Below are 21714 nucleotides of genomic sequence, written 5' to 3'. Positions count from 1 at the left end.
AACCATTTTCAAATGGTATCAGTACAAGATCCATATTTTATAGCAGCTTGCACCACAGGATGCACAACAACATGTTGACTTTGCTCCCCACTTTGTCGCAAGGATTGAAGTCGATGAGGACTGACTCTGGACCACCCTATGGACAGACGAAGCTTATTTTTCTCCGACAGGTGAACACGCAGAACTGCTGAGTGTGGGGATTTCAAGCTCCAGTCACTGTTCATGAAGTTCCTCTGTATGGTGAATATGTCACTGTATAGTGTGGCTTCAGTCTACATTCATCATTGGCCCATTGTTCTTTGAACAGGTTGGTGCTCAAGAACGAAAGACGTTGAGTGTGACTGGCCAGCATTACTGTGATATGCTTCACCAGCATGTCATACTCAGCCTACAGGAGAGAGATGCATTGAACTCAACGGGTTTCATGCAAGATGGGACCCCAGCGCACATTGCTCGTGAAGTTCACCTGCTTCTCCAAAACACATTTAGAAATGATCGAATTATCAGCCAATCATTTCCAAATGCTTGGCCAGCATGGTCACCTGATCTCACTCCCTGTCATTTCTGGTAATGAGGCTACCTGAAGGATAGGATTTACCAGGGGAATATTCACACAAATGTTGATATGAAGTGCAGCATATCAAGAAAGGTACCCAGCATAAACATGGACATGCTTCATTCTTCTGTGCAGAATGCAATCTCACTTTCAGACATTACTGGACACTGACAGGTGCCATACTGAGCTCCTTTTGTGGCAGTAATGGTACTGGTATGTAATGGTATAATGTACCATAGCAGCACATGAAAAGTGTTCCAATTGAATTGATTCTGCATTATTTCTCTTTCCCATGTTCTTGACATTAATGCCACAAAGTCTGATACGTGTACGGTAATTAGCTTCCATTTTGTAATGTGTTAAATAGGGAAGTTTAATTGTAACCACCCAGTACATGGGGTCCTTTGTGCTATTGCTAATGTGGACAATGGAACACCTGCTGCTAGATAAAACTTATCATGTGTTGCCTATGCACCCACTGACATTTGACAGTGAAGCTTTTATTGACACAGAGTATGAGTGAATGTGAAAATACGCACTTGCATTTGACCACTAACAGCTAGCTTAATGTCTACTGGTTCGCAATGGCATGAAATACACATGGCATAGTCGATCCATACACAAAGACTTTCTGACAGTCAAGTTCTCTTCAGCACAGAACTGTGGACCACTGGCTTTGAAGCAGGAGTATGCTCCAATGTACTCCTCAGTCTATGCACCACATCCAATTCAGGCAGCCTACAATGATGAAGTATGTTCCAACGGGCAAGTTTCCAAAGTTACCTCAACTTCAGAGAAACAATTTTAACACTTGGTTTGCAACTGGACATTCACAGGATAATGACTTAGAATGCAACATTCATCTGTCTAATAAGCCACCTCCATGATCACATGGTTCTCATAAATAACTTATGCCTGGGGCCTCCGTCACACAAGTACACCACGGCTAAGTCAGCTGTTATTGAAAGCCTGTCACACTCTCTGACCAAGGTGATACATCATATACTCCACGAAGAGCAACTAGGCATGAGATCACCTTCAAAACTCTGGCATCATCTATGGGCACTAGTAGCTCATGAGGCTATGAAAGACAACACTCTGTGGACTCTATGGTTGTTCAAGCTGCAACAAGGGCTTCAACTACAGCTCCTTTCCTACTCCTCCAATCCTCTGGACTTAAAACTCTGTTTTGATGACCAAGCTTACAAGATCATACACCACCGCCATTTACTACCTATGTCAGACACACTGGCTGAGGGCAAGGCAGGCGACACTGCAACTTCCCCATGGCTAACAAAGGTCACACAAGAATGTGCACAGCACTTCAAAGTGCCATGATGCCACCTGGCGCACAGCCACGAGCACTACCGGTGCAAACTCCCTGAGGCTCTACAACTCTAACCAAAGCCTCTTCCAAGCATGTGACAGACTTACACACAAGCTCAATGGATGATGCAGGCAGCACCATCCACCTGCCACACCCCTCCTATCCACTCTACTGGTTCCACCACACATTTGGCAACACTGCAAGGAACTGCCATCCCCCTGCACATACCTGAACTCTGCATGTGGACCAGTTTAGGCACCATGGCTTGTGACGGCTCCATACGGTGCCTATCTTCAATAAAGACATATGCTTCCACCACACTATCTGATGGCCAGCTCTACGTTTCTGATATCGTTTCTGAGGAACACTTCTTCACTGACACCAGTATGGACTCCTGTGTCATTCCTGCTTCAGTGGTTCCTCCCTGTACTCCGACCATTGAAACTTATCTTATGTGCTACCAACAGATCATGCATCAATGTCCAGAGCACAGCAGAGAACCTGTGTTAGTTAGAACGACAACAATGCACCAACATCGAGTCATACCAGTGTTGGGTTTGTGTCGGTTCTGGAGCGCCACGACCGACCTCATTTGAGCTCTTCTGTCAGGAGAGTTAATTTGGAGTTGGAACGGCTACTTGGATCTGGTGCAGGGTCACACATTGGTGTGGTTCCTGTTGATTCACTCTGTAGGTGGGACTATACTAGACATGGCCTACACCTCAACAAGAAAGGGAAGGGTAAACTGGCTGGGCTGATAGCAGGAAATTTATAGGGGGGAGGAACTACATCTCATGGTGGAAACTCTTTTTTGGTGTAAGATCAGTGTCCAGTGGGAAACTCAGCCAGGCAAGTACTAAAGATGTTAAAAAAGTTCAAGATACTCACAAAAGTAAAGTGAAAAATAATGTTAGTATATTTCATGGAAATATTGGGGGATTGAAGAATAAAATTGATGAGCTTCTGCTTTGTTTAGAGGATATAGAAACTGAGAATATAATAGATGTACTATGCCTGTCTGAGCATCACATTGTCACTGATATGCAAAAGGTTAGCATCAATGGGTACAAATTAGCTGCACATGTAAGTAGAGATAATATGATGAGAGGAGGAGTTGCCATATATGTCAAAAGCTTTCACAGTGTAAAAAATTTAGAAACTAAAAAATTTTGTGTCGAGCAACATATGGAAGCATGTGCCACTGAACTTAAACTAAATGATGGCACTTTCATAATTGTAACAGTGTATAGGTCCCCCTCAGGGAATTTCCAGCTATTTCTAGAAAACTTGGATGCTTTGTTGTGTTATCTTTCAGACAGGGGGAAGCAAATTATCATTTGTGGGGATTTCAATGTTGATTCCCTGAAAGAGTTTAATAGGAAGAATGACCTTGTAGTATTACTCAGTTCTTTCAATTTGAGCTCTGTCATTGATTTTCCTACTCGGATAACAAAGAACAGAAGTACATTGATAGATAACTTTTTTATAGATCAAGATAAGTTTAAGGACATAAATGCTTATCCTGTTGAGAATGGTCTTTCAGATCATGGTGCACAGCTAGTTACAGTACATGACATAGCTCCATGCAGTATATCAAATCAGACTTTCAAAGCACTGCATTCAATTAACAATATAAATATTGCAAACTTTAGGGAAAGCCTACAGCAGCTAGACTGGGATGAAGTGTATAAGGAACCCAATACAAACTTGAAATATAACTTATTTCACGATACATTTTTAAGGGTATTTGAAAATTGTTTTCCCAAGAAAATAGTTAAACATCATTCCAAGAAAACACATAAAAAACCTTGGCTAACTGAAGGAATAAGAATATCTTGGAACCATAAAAGAGAACTGTATCTAACAGCAAGAGGGAATACTGACCCCGAAATTATTCAATATTATAAAAACTATTGTACAGTACTAATAAAAGTTATTAAAAAGTCCAGAAGCATGTGTATCATGTCTGAGATCAGTAACTCTGATAGTAAAATTAAAGCAATTTGGAATATTACTGAAAGGGAAACAGGGCAACCAAGTGCCATAAAACTGAATGACAACTGTACTAACAAATAATCAGAAATTGAAAATATTTTCAATAATCATTTTTTAAATGTTGTGGAGAAAATAGGATCTAGATCTTCACTAGAAGAGGCAAGGCCACTAATAGATGAGGCCATACCTGTGCAGTTTGAAACAACTGTAATTCCACCAACCTCTCCCTCTGCAATTACGAAAATAATAAACTCACTGAAAAGTAAAAGCTCTTATGGAATTGATGGCATTTCCAGCAAGGTATTTAAAGCTTGTTCCTCACAGATAAGTAGGATTCTCAGCCACGTATGTAATAGCTCTTTGGAGCAGGGTGTTTTCCCCGATAGACTGGAATATGCCATTGTAAAACCATTGCATAAAAAGGGGGATACATCGGATGTCAACAACTACTGCCCAATCTCTCTTCTGACAGCTCTATCAAACATTTTTGAGAAAGTAATGTATTCAAGAGTAGCCTCCCATATTTGTAAAAATAAAGTACTAACAAAATGTCAGTTTGGTTTTCAGAAAGGCTTTTCAACAGTAAATGCTATATACGCTTTCACTGGTCAAATATTAAATGCTCTGAATAACCGGACATCACCCATTGGTATTTTTTGTGATCTCTCAAACGCCTTTGATTGTGTAAATCATGGAATTCTTTTAGATAAGCTAAATCATTATGGTTTGAGGGGGGCAGTGCACAAATAGTTTAATTCATACTTAACTGGAAGAATGCAGAAAGTTGAAATAAGTGGTTCATGTAATGTTGAAACAACAGTTGATTCCTCAAACTGGGGGGCTATCAAGTATGGGGTCCCACAGAGTTCGGTCTTAGGTCCTTTACTGTTCTTGATATACATTAATGACTTACAATTCCACATTGATGAAGATGCAAAGTTAGTTCTTTTTGCTGATGATACAAGTATAGTAATAACATCCAAAAACCAAGACCTAAGTGATGTAACTGTAAATGATGTTTTTCACAAAATTATTAAGTGGTTCTCAGCAAATGGACTCTCTTTAAATTTTGTTAAAACACAGTATATAAGTTCTGTACAGTAAATGGCACAACTCCAGTAATAAATATAGACTTTGAACAGAAGTCTGTAGCTGAGGTAGAATTTTCAAAATTTTTAGGTGTGTCCATTGATGAGAGGTTAAACTGGAAGCAGCACATTGATGGTCTACTGAAACGTCTGAGTTCAGCTACATATGCTATTAGGGTTATTGCAAATTTTGGTGATAAGAATCTTAGTAAATTAGCATACTATGCCTACCAATCCCTTCTTCTAGTCAAGTTGTTCCACAAACTCCTCTTCTTCCCAATTCTATTCAATACCTCCTCATTAGTTATGTGATCTAACCATCTAATCTTCAGTATTCTTCTGTAGCACCACATTTTGAAAGCTTCTATTCTCTTCTTGTCTAAACTATTTATCGTCCATGTTTCACTTCCATACATGGCTACACTCCATACAAATACTTGCAGAAACGACTTCCTGACACTTAAATCAATACTCGATGTTAACAAATTTCTCTTCTTCAGAAACGCTTTCCTTGCCATTGACACTCTACATTTTATATCCTCTCTACTTCGACCATCATCAGTTATTTTGCTCTCCAAATAGCAAAACTCCTTTACTACTTTAAGTGTCTCATTTCCTAATCTAATTCCCTCAGCATCACCCAATTTAATTCGACTACATTCCGTTATCCTCATTTTGCTTTTGTTGATGTTCATCTTATACCCTCCTTTCAAGACACTGTCCATTCTGTTTAACTGCTCTTCCAAGTCCTTTGCTGTCTCTGACAGAATTACAATGTCATCGGCAAACCTCAAAGTTTTTATTTCTTCTCCATGGATTTTAATTCCTACTCCAAATATTTCTTTTGTTTCCTTCACTGCTTGCTCAATATACAGATTGATTAGCATCGGGGAGAGGCTACAACCCTGTCTCACTCCCTTCCCAACCCCTGCTTCCCTTTCATGACCCTCGACTCTTATAACTGCCATCTGCTTTCTGTACAAATTGTAAATAGCCTTTCGCTCCCTGTATTTTACCCCTGCCACCTTCAAAATTTGAAAGAGAGTATTCCAGTCAACATTGTCAAAAGCTTTCTCTAAGTCTACAAGTGCTAGAAACGTAGGTTTGCCTTTCCTTAATCTTTCTTCTAAGATAAGTCGTAGGGTCAGTATTGCCTCACATGTTCCAGCATTTCTACGGAATCCAAACTGATCTTCCCCGAGGTCGGCTTCTACTAGTTTTTCCATTCGTCTGTAAAGAATTCGCGTTAGTATTTTGCAGCTGTGGCTTCTTAATCTGATAGTTCGGTAATTTTCACATCTGTCAACACCTGCTTTCTTTGGGATTGAAATTATTATATTCTTCTTGAAGTCTGAGGGAATTTCGCGTGTCTCATACATCTTGCTCACCAGATGGTAGAGTTTTGTCAGGACTGGCTCTCCCAAGGCCGTCAGTAATTCTAATGGAATGTTGTCTACTCCCGGGGCCTTCTTTCCTGAGAATATTATGTTAGAAACTCATGACTCCTATGCTTACAACATCATTCCCTAAACTTTCCATCTGAGTCACCTATGAATAAACAAACTAGAGAACTGATGAATCCATTTCATTTAAGGATGATGTATGAACAAAGAATGACTGAAGCTGTGAAGTTCTCTGTGGTGCCACAGTTTGGCTGGCCCTGGACTGGATAACCAGAAGAGAGGGTAAAGCATGAAGAGAGCAGCTAATACCTTGTAGCACTCCTCGGAGAGTGAGTACAGGTAGAGTTTGTCGGTTCCTTTGATCTGTGACGTCACGTTGACGAATGCCTGGTCGACACCCAGGTCCCTCAGGTTGAGGCCCCGGAACACATCGACACCTGGGTCTTCTATCCAAGACATGGCTGTCAGCTACTGCATCGCCTTACCGCAACCCTGGAACACAAAACATATGAGCAACGGGATTACTCACACACAATTTTGAGTCATTAAAGAAAAAGGGTCAGATAGGTCAAGAGCATGATAGGCACCTGACTTGTGGCTATTCACAGTGCTGCACAGGCTCCCTCTTGAAATCCAGGGTAATGCACTTTTCATTTATTTCAGAATTCTGGCTTCTCTGACTGGCAAGGTGTTCATGGGATGTTATACCAAGAAACCCAAAATTCTTTAAAGAATTGAACTCCCATTACAAATCAGCTTCAAAAGTCTGATTACTTTACAAATGAGTTATCAATAACACATTAAATGTTTAACTTTAAGCAAGTAAGTGAGAAGAAAGTTCAGGAAAGGTTTGAAATTAGGCATAAGTTTGTTGGAAGTCGCTAAGTGCTCTCATTAAGAAACAGTGGATGAATATGAACTGGGCAATTTGTGCTCTGATGTTAAGCTAAAGCTAGTTTTTCATGGATTTCAATATTTATTATGTCACATCTCATGAACTATTGGTCATACAAATTACCTTGTAATAAGCACATTTTTATCTATCTGAATATTTTGTGTAAAATTAAGAAACAATAATAAAATACGCCAAAGAAACACTTACGGATACATATGCAAAAGTAAAGTTCCGTGGTGAAGTATCCAGACCGTTCAAAATCAGAACAGGATTAAGACAAGGAGATGGGTTGTCACCTACCCTATTCAATTGTGTGTTAGAAAAAGTTATTAGAGAGTGGAGGAAGAAAACGACTGAAGAAGGAATACAAAAAATCAGATTAGGAAGAATAAAGGATGGATTAGAAGTAGATTGCCTCGCTTTTGCTGATGACTTAGTGATTCTGGCAGGAAGTTTGGAAGAAGCAATCAAACAGATCAATATTCTGAATGAAACAGCAGAAAAAGCAGGACTGAAAATCTCCTTTGAAAAGACAGAGTACCTAACCAATGTAAAAGAGGCACCGAACAATATGATTACAAAGTATGGCCAGATAAAGAAGGTTTCTAATTTCAAATATTTAGGGGAAATCATCCAGCCCAATGCTTCAGATAAAGAAGGAAATAAAACAAGAACAAGAAAAATGGAAATGGCATTCCAGCTAACAAAGAATGTGTACAACAAGAAGTCAGTATCAATTAATGCAAAAATAAGGCACTACAACACTGTGATTAAGCCAGAGTGTCTGTATGCATCTGAATGTTCAGCAATGAACACTAACAAGGAAATGGAAGCATTAGCAAAAAAGGAGCGAAAAATCATTAGAAGAGTACTTGGGCCGAGGTTTGAGAATGGGACTTGGAAGCTTAGAAGTAATAGAGAAGTGTATGACAAAATTGAGAAAGTGGGAGATACTATGAGGATGAGAAGAGTAAGCTTTTACGCCCATTTGAAAAGAATGAATGATGAAAGGCTGACAAAGAAAATATTCATGTTTTTTGACAAGAACCCCAGAACCCAAATTACCTGGTTCAAAGAAGTCAAAGCAGACTTAGAGGAGATGGGTATAGGAGAAGATGATATAACCAACAGAGACTTAATGAGAGACTGAAGGATTTGAAGTGAAGAAGAGAAGAACTGGAGGAACAGTGTGGACAGAAGACCGAAGGGAGCAGCACAGAGAGAGGATGAAGACATATTGGCAGAAGAGAAAAGAGGAGGAGCGCAATAGGAGAAATGTACATTGAAAAATAGTTGTTTAACGCGGTCCCTAGACGGCCAAAATCGGAATTAAAAAAAAATAAAAAAAAATACTTCTTGTGGTATAAGTTTTTTGCTTCTCCTGAACATTTTACTTTCTGTGAAATTGAAAAGTTGTTACTCTTGAAACATCAATAATACAGTATTTCATCCACTGTCACAAAATTAATGGTAGTTGCTCCCCATCTCAAATCCTGGGTATACTCTTGAAGAGAATAGGTCTACCACACACCTTAACAAGCACATATTCCAGTATGCAGTTCAAAAGTGGCAGTAAAAGTGCGATAGGTGTGTTCGCTCCCAAGATGACTGCTTTGGAAGTAATGGTGCAGCATAAGACCTACGTAAGATTTAAGAATTGTAATCAATATATTTGGATACCACCTTGAACATTTCTATAGGATTTTTCGAATGAATCTCAGCTGGCATCTATTTACCTTAGAACTAATTTTATTTGGTCGTTATACTTCATATCGGTCCAGATGGTTACTCCTAGACATTTTACATTTGTTAGTGTTTCCAGTGACTTAACAGCAATAGTGTTACCGCACAGCACAGTAATAGCTGCTGAACAATTTGAAAGCTTCAGTTTTTGCTTAATTGTTATAGGAAAGTACTGGGTGCTGATTGCTCCCATTTAGTGAAAGCATCAGATTAGTTCCATAGTTGCGAAGCCTTTGCAACCATTTAGCGCTGATATCTTTCGTCAACGATCGCCAAAATTCCTCAAGTGAATAATGCTTAGTAATTGACAGCAATTTTTTCAGTGAGAAACCTCTTAGCTTCTTTGAAATCATTTGCTGATGCGAAACTTTGGCCCTCCTGTTTTACTTCTGCGCGTTTATGATTTTGCACCGATAGTGACTAAGACCCAAATCAAACCATTTTATCATCTGACACAGCAAATAATGAATAAACGGATGGTCCGCTTTATGGTAACTTAACGGAAAGGATGTTTCTTGAGTGAGCACAATCGCCATAATGGTCACCTGTCTGTAAATAGCATGCAAAATTTCTATTGTGTCAGAAATTGTCGGATAATTCTGTTGCTCCTACTGTATTTGCCATTTAATGGCGACAACACGAGATTACAGCTGATTTTTTTCTTTATGTAATACAGAAATTGGAAAAAGTGCGTTAGACATGCATGCAGTAGCGCAATTTGTGTTACTCATGCCCAGCGAAAACTTCGAAATTCTCCCACTTATCAACAATTTTACTTTATTACATTAATCCTTAACTCTGCTTAGCCCGTTTATTGATATCAACACTACATTACCACGCGGTAGCGAAAGTTGTGTTAGGTACACTATTTACGAGGTGCCTTCAAGTTCTAAGGCCTCCGATTTTTCTTCTCCAGACTGGAAAGAGATAGAAGAAACATGCGCATTGTTTTAAAATGAGGCTGCGTTCATTGTCAATACGTTCCAGAGATGGCAGCACCGTACAGCAGATGGAATTTTACCGCCAGCGGCGAGAATGAGAACTGTTTTAAATACTTAAAATTGCGACGTTTTCCTCACTTGAACAGCGTGCAATCATTCGTTTTCTGAATTTGCGTGGTGTGAAACCAATTGAAATTCATCGACAGTTGAAGGAGACATGTGGTGATGGAGTTATGGATGTGTCGAAAGTGTGTTCGTGGGTGTGACAGTTTAATGAAGGCAGAACATCGTGTGACGACAAACCGAAACAACCTCGGGCTCGCACAAGCCGGTCTGACGACACGATCGAGAAAGTGGAGAGAATTGTTTTGGGGGACCGCCGAATGACTGTTGAACAAATCGCCTCCAGAGTTGGCATTTCTGTGGGTTCTGTGCACACAATCCTGCATGACGACCTGAAAATGCGAAAAGTGTCATCCAGGTGGGCGCCACGAATGGTGACGGACGACCACACGGCTGCCCGTGTGGCATGTTGCCAAGCAACGTTGAAGCGCAACGACAGCATGAATGGGACTTCCTTTTCGTCTGTTGTGACAATGGATGAGACGTGGATGCCATTTTTCAATCCAGAAACAAAGCGCCAGTCAGCTCAATGGAAGCACACAGATTCACTGCCACCAAAAAAATTTCGGGTAACCGCCAGTGCTGAAAAAATGATGGTGTCCATGTTCTGGGACAGCGAGGGCGTAATCCTTACCCATTGCGTTCCAAAGGGCACTACGGTAACAGGTGCATCCTACGAAAATGTTTTGAAGAACAAATTCCTTCCTGCACTGCAACAAAAACGTCCGGGAAGGGCTGCACATGTGCTGTTCCACCAAGACAACGCACCCGCACATCTAACTAACTTTACGCAACAGTTTCTTCGTGATAACAACTTTGAAGTGATTCCTCATGCTCCCTACTGACCTGAGCTGGCTCCTAGTGACTTTTGGCTTTTTCCAACAATGAAAGACACTCTCTGTGGCCGCACATTCACCAGCCGTGCTGCTATTGCCTCAGCGATTTTCCAGTGGTCAAAACAGACTCCTAAAGAAGCCTTCGCCGCTGCCATGGAATCATGGCGTCAGCGTTGTGAAAAATGTGTACGTCTGCAGGGCAATTACGTCGAGAAGTAACGCTAGTTTCATCGATTTCGGGTGAGTAGTTAATTAGAAAAAAAATCGGAGGCCTTAGAACTTGAATGCACCTCGTATAACTCAAGAACGGCTGGACCCATTTGGTTGAAAACTGGTGGAGAGGTAGCTTAGAACCAGGAGACGGACATAGGATACTTTTTATCCCGTTCGACCGCTATAAAACGTGGTCTAACAAAAACGCATCTGACATGGAATAACAAAACGCAAATGACAGCTAAACGTGTATGGTTAAGTATCAGTATATATCATTAATTAAAAATTTAAAGAAATAATTTGTATTTTCTTTGAATCATCATTAACAATGCCGCGACCAAGACGATCGAATATTTCTCGAGAAAGCCGTAATGCAAGAAGGATACAAAACGTTGCAAATGAAAGGACCGAAGAAGAACAACAGATTGCCCGTGGGGAGCCCCGCGTTAGTATGGCTCGACTTCGTGCTTCTCAGTCACAAGAGCAAAGTGAGGCAGCCCGCGAAACGGCTTCGTTGGCAATGCGAAACCGTCGAGCGAACAACAGAAATCAACATGCAGATAATTTTCGACGCACAAGAAGAGATTTATCACGTGATGATTTGAATCGAGCAGCGTTTAGATACGATTGCAGCACTGATTACTGCTTGCATCCTTGCGTTTTCATTGGGCCGATAGACATTGTTGAAAGTTTGTGGCTTAAATCTGAAATATCCATGTTTTTCACATGGTCAATTATATGTGGCATGTTCACGGGTCGGAAGACCATCTGCGTTGTTTGTTCTTGCACCTGATAATAAAACAAAAAATGACGTGTATCACAAGCTACGTAATTGAAGAGTGGAAGCTTTGCATCAAAAAACATAAAGAATAAAGAATCATTAAAATAATTAATTTTTTTGTTTGTATTTCCTAATAAAAAATTGAACTTAACATCCAAAATATGATTATTTATTGGCTTTAAGGCGGAACAGAGTTCGCCGGGTCAGCTAGTATTTGAATAATTATTTTCTTGTCATGAAATTCAAAACATGGAAAAACGCAGTCCACAGTTGCATTGCTAACAACAATATAGCAGTTTCATATCAGCGCACAATCCGCTGCAGAGTGAAAATATCGTTCTGGAAATTTCGCAGTTTGTTTTGCTTTGTTTCAGTGCCGAAAAAAACTTAACAACAATCACAAAATCTACTCTTGGAATGGCTGATGTGGCATAACGAGAGTCGTTTCATCTGGTATCCGAAAATAAGACACAGCTCTCCGTACCACGATTTTGTCCCACACATCTTCTATTTTTGCAAGCACTTTTCTATTCCTTTCTCTTCTTGTTCTTCTTCTTCTTCTTCCCCTCCTCCACCCTCTCTTTTACCCCTTTTTTGCCCTTCCTTATTATTATTATTATTATTTCACTCCTCACGATACTGCAGCCCTCCCCCCCCCCCCACCCCCCCACCCCCCCCACCCCCGAAAACGGCTCCTAGGGCACGCGGCCTTGCTGCTGCTCGCTTTACTGTTACGCCACTGCATTCGAGGAATGTGGAAACACCTCGATGCACGCTTGAACATAAATGCAGATGCCGGCCAATCCCGCACGTTGCGCCGTTGTATCTGACCACGAACGGTACCTGTGCAGTCTCCTCAATACGTAGCAAGTATCAGTCCCGGTCCGAACAGTGCATTGATTAAGTTGTAACTGCGTTATGTCGGAGCGGATTCGAATGTGGGCAAATTGTTGGTGCTCGTATGGTGCGTGCTTCCGTTACCATTAGAGCTGAAGTGTTTGGTGTTTCACAAGGCAGTGTATTAAAGATCTATACCGCATATAGGGAAAGTGGAAAGCCCGCATCTCGTGGTCGTGCGGTAGCGTTCTCGCTTCCCACGCCCGGGTTCCCGGGTTCGATTCCCGGCGGGGTCAGGGATTTTCTCTGCCTCGTGATGGCTGGGTGTTGTGTGCTGTCCTTAGGTTGGTTAGGTTTAAGTAGTTCTAAGTTCTAGGGGACTGATGACCATAGAAGTTAAGTCCCATAGTGCTCAGAGCCATTTTTTGAAAGTGGAAAAATATCATCCGCTAAGTCACAACGCGGAAGAAAGAGTGTGTTGAGTGATCGTGACAGATGGACACTGAAGAGGATTGTGACGAAAATTAAGAGGACGACAGCTGTAAAAATCACTGCAGAAATGAATGTCGCATTCGGGAACCCTGTCAGCACCAAAACGACACTAAGGGAGCTCCATAAACAGGGAAATGCAGGGCGAGTTGGAACTCCAAAACAACTCATCATATGGAAAGTCCCGTAACAGGAAAACGTGATGCTGAAACCAAGAAAACCTTCACTATGAAACAATGGATGAAAGTCATTTGGTCGTATGAGTCTTGTTTCACACTGTTTCGTGATGATTGGTGCAGCCGTATAGTGGTACCCGCTGACCCCCATAGTTACTCTGCAATGTGTAATTACTGCCAAGGATTATGTGACGATTCTGGCTGATGAGGTACATCCCATGTGTAAGCATACCGTCATATCGCTGGCTTGGTTGAGGAGTATCTTTGCGGGCAGCGCGTTTGCTGAGTCGTGCACGGGATACGGAAATATTATGGGAGGATGCTAAGTTCACCCAACCAGGATATGATGTGACGTCATTATCACGTATATACACTTTAGTCGATTAACACACCTATCGACTTTTACGAACGTTCGAGATTCTCAACTGTCGTCAGCTAGTGGTTTGTTTTGACACGCGCGATTCTGATAACAGCTCAGTGTGGCAGCGTATATGTATTTCGCCAAAATAAAAGAGCTGGATATCAATAGAAATATTCCTGACCGTGGCCTTGAAAACACCACGGACAACACGTTTCGTAAAAAAGTGAAGTCTTCTTATGTCCCGACCAGATTAGATTGTGTGATTGTTGTATTGAACGCTTACGCTGAAAATAATATTTATTTATTATCAATATTTTAGTATGATTTCATACAATTGGTCTTGTCAGTACATATTAGATTGTAGCAGCATACTCTTGCTGACTTTTTTTTTCTTAATGTATATAGCTGAAAGAGAACTCGTGCAAGTTTGTTAGCTAAGTAATTTATATGTCCATCCCAAGATAGTCTTTTATCAACCATAATTCCAAGTAATTTTACACTCGGACCGCAGAGACACGTACCTTAGTGTCCAGTAATGACTGGTATGTGGAATGATTGAATTTCGAACTTAAAAAGAAAAATACGAGGCATTCTTGAAGAAAAATCGTCGACCGGAGATGAAATACGAGGGGAAGTGGTTTTCTCAATGTAATCTTAACCAATGGTTAGTGTCTTGATGCATCTAAAGATTTTGGCTGCTGATTGCTTCTTCTCACCGAGTACGAATAATCGACGCACTTCAGCTGGGTCAGAAGTACATCAATTTCCGCTTGAGATTCACAATAACCACGCAATTGCTCGTCGTCATCGATGCTGAACTCTTTCAGCTTTTCTCTCATTAGTCTCTCGAATGCTGAAGACATAATTAGAGACGAGCAAACGAAAAACAACGCACAGGACACAAACACAGTACAATACACGATTTAAACGCAAGGAACGCAAAACACATCGAAACGAATGGCGCAGAGCACAGCGCTACCCTGTCACAACCTCTCGAAAGTTCACAAAAGTCGAATAGTCGATATACGGTTTCTATCGTTTTCGATGTAGCGGCTATACGTCATAATGACGTCACATCGTATCCATGTCCGGTGAACTTAGCATCCTCCAATATTATGTCGTGTTGTAGGTAGCTCTGCATGTGAGAGGCATTGCTAGTATGGAAGTTGAAGTGTTACTACAAGTGCTATTACAGTAAAGTGATGAAATATGGAAATGATGCAGAGGAAAGTGCGTCAAGAAGTAATTTTAAAAAACGATCAGTGCTGCCGATAACGTATTTGTGTATCCTCTCGTTGCGTGTCGTACCGTACTGTATCAATCATCCGCGCCGTGTTTGGTCTCTCAGAATGAACTAATCTGAATCAGCAAATATTGGTTACCATAAAAGAGCGCAGTCAAGTGCCAGTGTCTTGTAGCGAGCGTGAGGACGTGCGTTCGGTCATCGCGTTTCCGCATTATCAACAATCAGCCGCGCCGCGACGGTTACGCGCACGCTCGTACAAGCGAGAAATGAGAAGTGAAAAAGTAACTTTACGAACAGAGTTATAACATTACTAGTGTCAAGGAGGACTGGTACCAAAAGAAGCGTAAGAACTTTCGCTCTATTATTCGGCCTTCGCACCATCAACAATCATCCGCGCCGTGTTCGGTTAGGCGTACGCTCGTCCAAGTGATTTTATGGACAGATAATCATCTGGAAGTTGGCATCAAAACTTTTGACTTAGAATGTAAGCAGTGCAACCTGCGATTTTCTTTTATCCTCTCAGAATATAGTTGTCCATACCAGACGTAGGACAGTGTCGTGCTTGACTTGAGTGGCTCCCCTAAACCCGCTTGCATATTTAGATGTACAAATGCAAGCCACCAGCAGTGTGGAGCAGGACAATACGACCGCCGCGGGATAATCTGGTACGTGGTGTGGACAGGGCGCACGGTCGGAACGACAACCGGTTGAAGGGACACCCCCGCCATTTGTACCCCCGGGCACATGGTACAATGTTTGTTCCCCAGTGGTTATTCCGTGTTCCAAGACGACAGGACACCTTTTCACACAGCTCGGTTCGTCCAGGACTGGTTTTGTGAGTACGAGGATAAATAGTAGCATCTCTCCTGGCCACAACAACAACAACCAGACCGCAATATTATTGAGACTTTGTGGCGTACTTTGGAGACAACAGTGTGTGATCGCAGTCCACCTACTCTGCAGGAACATTGGTATTAGATTCAGTTGAAAAAAATACGGGACTTACATTTATCCATTCCGAAACGACTATACGCAATTTTCGATGCCAACGGATTTCCTGCGTCGTATTAGACGTGGTACTGTCTCGTGTTTTTGGTAATTCCACATTCTCCTTCAATTCCAGTATGAGCGCTGCTATTCCAGATGCAACTTGCCGTGCGAGTGCTGAGGCGAGTAGCCGGGTCTGTGTGTGTCTGATCGGGTGGACGGGCAGGCAGCAGCACGCTCCCGGATTTCCGGGGCAACCAGTGTGAATGAATCTGGAGCCGTCCTCCAGGCGACCTCGAGAACCCAGTGCCGCGTCCCATAAGGCCATCGGCGTACAAGAGCCGCACTGCACCACGGCGGCAGGTCGTGGCTGGCCTAACAGGGCACTGGGCTGGGTGGAGACAAGAGTCTTGCACACCTCGCCCAGCCCAGAAGGCCGCTAGCAGCCGCTGGGAGAGGCCCGCATCACGCCGTGGCGAGCTAAGCTGGACACACTGGGGTCGCCACAGAAGCAGGTAAGGGCGCTAGCTGCTGTACGCAACACGTGTTCGTGGGAAGCAGCCTGTGTGCTGCGAACAAACTTCCTGGCACCGAAAGACTGGAAGTAAGGTGGTAATTCTCTTGTCCACTGATCATTTTACAGTCTATTGGGTAAATCAGCAATTCGAAATGAAAATATGGTTCACAAAGGTTTCTACGTTAACACAATACATATAAGTGTATAAAAAATAGTTCAAATGCCTCTGAGCACTATGGGACTTAACATCTGAGGTCATCAGTCCCCTAGAACTTACAACTACTTAAACCTAACTAACCTAAGGACATCACACATATCCATGCCCGAGGCAGGATTCGAACCTGCGACCGTAGCAGTCGCGCGGTTCCGGACTGACGCGCCTAGAACCGCTCGGCCACCGCGGCCGGCTATAAGTGTATAAATCAGTGCTACACATACATCAATAAGTTCAGTCACATGTAAATGATGTTACAGTCATTTACATATTCCTTGGTCTGGAGTATACGAATAGAAAAGTAACTCTCCCCGCCTCTCTCTGCTCCCCCCTTTCTCTCTCTTTCACACACACAAACACACACACAGACACACACCAAAAGTATCTGGATGATGTGATACCAATTATAACAATGTGGATACAATTAATGTTTCACTGTCTCGATTCGAGTGTAAGTATTCGGAAACCCTATGTGGATTAGAATCAAGTATTGTTTCAGTTGCCTTCTGAAAGCTGAAAACGCGTCTGTACTCCTTACATTGTAATGAAGAGTGTTATTAAATAGCATCCGGTCCCTGTGGGGTCCTTTTCGATTAGTTCAAAATGGCTCTGAGCACTATGGGACTTAACATCTATGGTCATCAGTCCCCTAGAACTTAGAACTACTTAAACCTAACTAACCTAAGGACAGCACACAACACCCAGCCATCACGAGGCAGAGAAAATCCCTGACCCCGCCGGGAATCGAACTCGGGAACCCGGGCGTGGGAAGCGAGAACGCTACCGCACGACCACGAGATGCGGGCTTTCGATTAGTGACAGCCATTTCTTCTGTATACAGTAATCATTGTTATCCCACTGGGCCTCTATGTCACTAATACACGTAACAGATAAATTACGTCGTTACATGTCCAAAACTTTTCAATTAACTTACTAAATGAACTCTCGATGAGGTCAAAAAAGTGAGAAAAACAAAAATACGTAAGAGGAATTCGGAATGAATTTTCATTCTACGACGGAGTGTGCGTTGATACGAAACTTTCTGACTGATTAAAACTCTTTGCCGGCCTGGGACTCGAACCTGGGACCTTTGCGTAAGATAGCAGGTTTGGAAGGTAGGAGATAAGGTACTGGCGAAAGTAAAGCTGAGAGATTAGGGCAGGTCAGGCGGTAGGGTGATGTAACACGTATTTAGAAAGTAACTGATATTCCGATGTTCCTTCGCTGGACCTAGGTAAAATAGTCCTAAATGATGTGGAATAAGTAAAAAATTTGACAGATTATTTCATTTAATAACGAATAAAAAATTTTACTTGCATTAATGAATGAACTTGAAGGCAGAATAAGATGATGTTACTTGAGATTCGAGTGATGAACGCTTAAAGAGGTGATAAATTTATCTGCATGTTCCAAGGATCATAAGTGGACTCTCACTATGACGCGGAAGGACTCAGTTTTACGATTACAGTACATACTCTCACTGAGAGATATGGCAAAATGCTGATAGTTAACACGATTGTTAAACTTTTTTCATCAGACTTTGATTTATGCTTCCCCCAGCCCCCTCCTCTCTCTCTCTCTCTCTCTCTCTCTCTCTCTCTCTCTCTCTCACACACACACACACGCACACACACACACACACATACACACACACAATTTTTATTTTTACACTTATAGCATAACATTCCCTTGGAGAATATATACTGTTCTCCAGCCTGGATATAATGGGCCTTTCTTCCCTTAATCCAGGTAAATGGATATTTTTCGTCATAATCCTCTTCTATGACCGTCTGTCAAGATCGCTCAACTTATCGGATCTGCACACACATTCCGACAACTGGTCAATGTGCTAGTATGGGGTGCGACAACCTCTGCGAGCAATACAGGCCTGGCAACGACGGGGCATGCTTTGACTGACGTCATCAGTGCCATGCTGAGGCAATAACGCCCATTCTTCCTGCAGAGCTGCTCCAAGTCTTCGAGAGTGGTTGGTGGATGTTGACCTGATGCAACCGGTCTCCCTAGTGCATCCCGGACATGCTCGACGGGATTCAAACCGGGAGAGCGAGCTGGCCACGCCATGCGTGCAATATCTCCCGTTTCCAAGGAGACATCAACCACTCGTGCTCTATCGCTATCGTCCATCAGAACAAAGCCTGGGCACACAGCACATGGGGTCCCAAGATCTCGCCACGATACCTGACAGCAGTTAAACCTTACCGCCTCACCCGTAAAATTTCATCAACAGGTGTTCGTGTGGTCAACATAATCCCTGTCCACACCATTAGGGATCCTCCTCCATATCGGTGCCCCAAATCGTGTTTCATGTTCCCTCCAGATGCGAATCCATCGCCAATCACTCTCCAGGTCAAATCGGGACTCATATGTGAAGAGAACATTGGCCCACTGTTCGACCGTCCACGTGGCATGTCGGTGACTCCACTCTAGACGTTGTCCGCCGCTCGTGGTCTCGCGGTAGCGTTCTCGCTTCCCGAGCACGGGGTCCCGGGTTCGATTCCCGGCGGGGTCAGGGATTTTCACCTGCCTCGAGATGACTGGGTGTTTGTGTTGTCCTCATCATTTCATCATCATCCAGGAAAGTGGCGAAATTGGACTGAGCAAAGATTGGATAATTGTACGGGCGCTGATAACCACGCAGTTGAGCGCCCCACAAACCAAACATCATCATCATCACTCTAGACGTTCCCTTCTGTGAAGAGGCGTCAGAGGTATACATACAACAGGTTTCTGACAGTAAAGGCCCCCTTCCTGAAGCCTTCTGTACACCGTTTTGCCTCGATACAACACGTCAGGCGGATGCTGCGAGGTCAGATGCTAGCTGTCGTGCAGTACTACGGCGGCACTGTGCTCCTACAGCCAAACAGCGGCTCTCTCTTCTTGATGGCACACGTGGTCGGTCCTGGCCTGGTTTGGGGATACAGTTTCGGTCTCTATAAATTGTCGCCACATCCGAGAAACAACAGGACGATTCACATTAAGCCACTGGGCCACACCAGTGTGCCACTGTCCTGCTTCCGTTCTTCTTACGGCCGTTCCCGCAGACAATGTCCGCCCCGATAGCGCCGGCACGGTAGCTCAGCGTGTTCTGTCACAGGGATTGCTGCCCTCTGTAATAAACAAACTGAGTTAATGGATCAACGATAAACTTGAACAAGCGTCATGGGATGTCTGCCCCCAACAAAAACACAAATAATAAAATAAAAAAATTAAAATTAAAAAAAAAACCAGCCCAATGGTCAGCGTAACGGACTGCCGACCGAAATGGCCCGGGTTCGATTCCCGGCTGGGTCGGGGATTTTCTTCGCTCAGGAACTGTGTGTTGTGTTGTCTTCACCATCATTTCATCCCCATCCCGCGCGCAGGTCGCCCAATATGGCGTCGAATGTAGTAAGACCTGCACCAAGACGGTTGGACCTCCCCCGTACGGGGCCTCCCGGCCACTGACGCCAAAAGCTCATTTCATTTTTACCGCAGAGAATGTGGTAGGCGTTTTCTCTGTGCCGTACTGACTGACTGTATAGGTGTCGTGACGTCGTCGTTGTCTTGGTTGTCCGTTGAACGGAATGCCATCTTCCGTGCAGGACACGATAATACGAACATCTGTTGACCGTTTGTATGATTATTCCTGAATTGGACACAGAATGGGAAAATGGCGGTTTGTTGCTTTAATTTTGGATATGTTGCTGGGTGCTGTTTATATTTTTGTTTGTACTTTTCGCTTTGCCCTCAACCTAATGCTCCGTTCCGCTGTCTTGACTACAAACTCCTCTCAGAGCGAAAAAAACTATGTTTTCGCTTCCGAAACAGGGTAGTCAGCTGCGGATCTAGTCCGCGCCACTAATTAACGGGCACTATTGTTCGGGATGGTAGGTCTAGTTGCACGAAAGAGGTCTGCTAAAATAAGTTGGTTCATCAACCGACGAAACCACTCATGGGCCTCATTAAGTCACATAACGTTCTCCCTACACGTAAGGTGCTAATAATCCACGCACTTGCTCCGATTTTACATGGTTTGCGTAAGGAATTGTTCACATCGCGGCACAACAAAGGGTTCCAGTATTCAGTAGGAGTAACCGAGACGTAAATCTTTTTGTAATAATCATTCGATGCTTTGATCAATCATTTTCTACCTTCTGACAATCTTTCCAGCTCTACATAACTACTACAACGAAACTGCTGTATATAGTCTCTTAAGCATATTTTGGTCTTGATCAGCCCTACTACTTTTCCCCTCTACTGCTGCTTTCATTACCAAGATCCTTGATGCCATAGCAAACATGCCATTAACCCGCCCCTTTCAACAAAACGGGATGGTAGACCTAAATTGAAATAGTGTAAATGGTCGTGTAATCAAGTGGTAACCTAATCGTGGTATGTTACACTGAATAGATTTAATTTTGTTAGTCAAAAGAGGTTAATTCCACAAGTGGGATTCTGAACTAAAGAGAATGAATTAAATTTACTGTCCAACTCAAAATCAATAAAACTGCATTCATACAGTCGCTCTGCACATTTGATCAGACATTCGTAAAACAGGAACAAGAAAATTAAATGAACATTATTCTCTGATATCAAATATAGTACTCACAAGCCTCTGTGGAATGTAGCTCTTCAATCAAACAAATCCCCGCTGCCATAAAAATCACAAGTTTGGATTTATGAAAACTTGCGGCAAAGCTTGTAATGAGACATCATTTTTTTGTGCAAAATACTGCTCTAAAATTCACATTTTTAAATAACAATTTTTTTATAATCAAAACAATAAAACCACAAGATTTAATAAGAATAACGTAGCAATATCACTTTGGCCCCTTAGTTCTGCTCGAAACATAACGACAGAGGTCAGTAGTCTAGTAGTCTTCATTACTATGACATGATGTTTTCAACCGCTGCCGGTTGCAGCGTTCAAACAGTTGCATTGTAGCTGCTCGGTGAACGTGTGTTCCGTTTTAATTAATAAGGGAT

The 21714-nt window shown here is 42.5% G+C and overlaps 1 protein-coding gene across 1 annotated transcript in view; it reads right to left on the bottom strand.

Annotated features, from left to right (window-relative positions):
- The window catches only part of LOC126095019 (heparan-alpha-glucosaminide N-acetyltransferase-like), a 217451-nt gene that overhangs the window by 110315 nt on the left and 85422 nt on the right, over positions 1-21714 (bottom strand). The window contains exon 2 of the mRNA XM_049909683.1: positions 6679-6861. Within this exon, the coding sequence (XP_049765640.1) occupies positions 6679-6828 (150 nt within the window). The 5' untranslated portion in view covers positions 6829-6861. The remainder of the gene's footprint in view (positions 1-6678; positions 6862-21714) is intronic.

Source organism: Schistocerca cancellata, chromosome 1, assembly GCF_023864275.1.
Source record: "Schistocerca cancellata isolate TAMUIC-IGC-003103 chromosome 1, iqSchCanc2.1, whole genome shotgun sequence".
In the NCBI taxonomy this organism is placed as follows: domain Eukaryota; kingdom Metazoa; phylum Arthropoda; class Insecta; order Orthoptera; family Acrididae; genus Schistocerca; species Schistocerca cancellata.
Note: the sequence above shows the minus strand (reverse complement) of the source record. Positions and strands in the feature narration are given on the sequence as shown.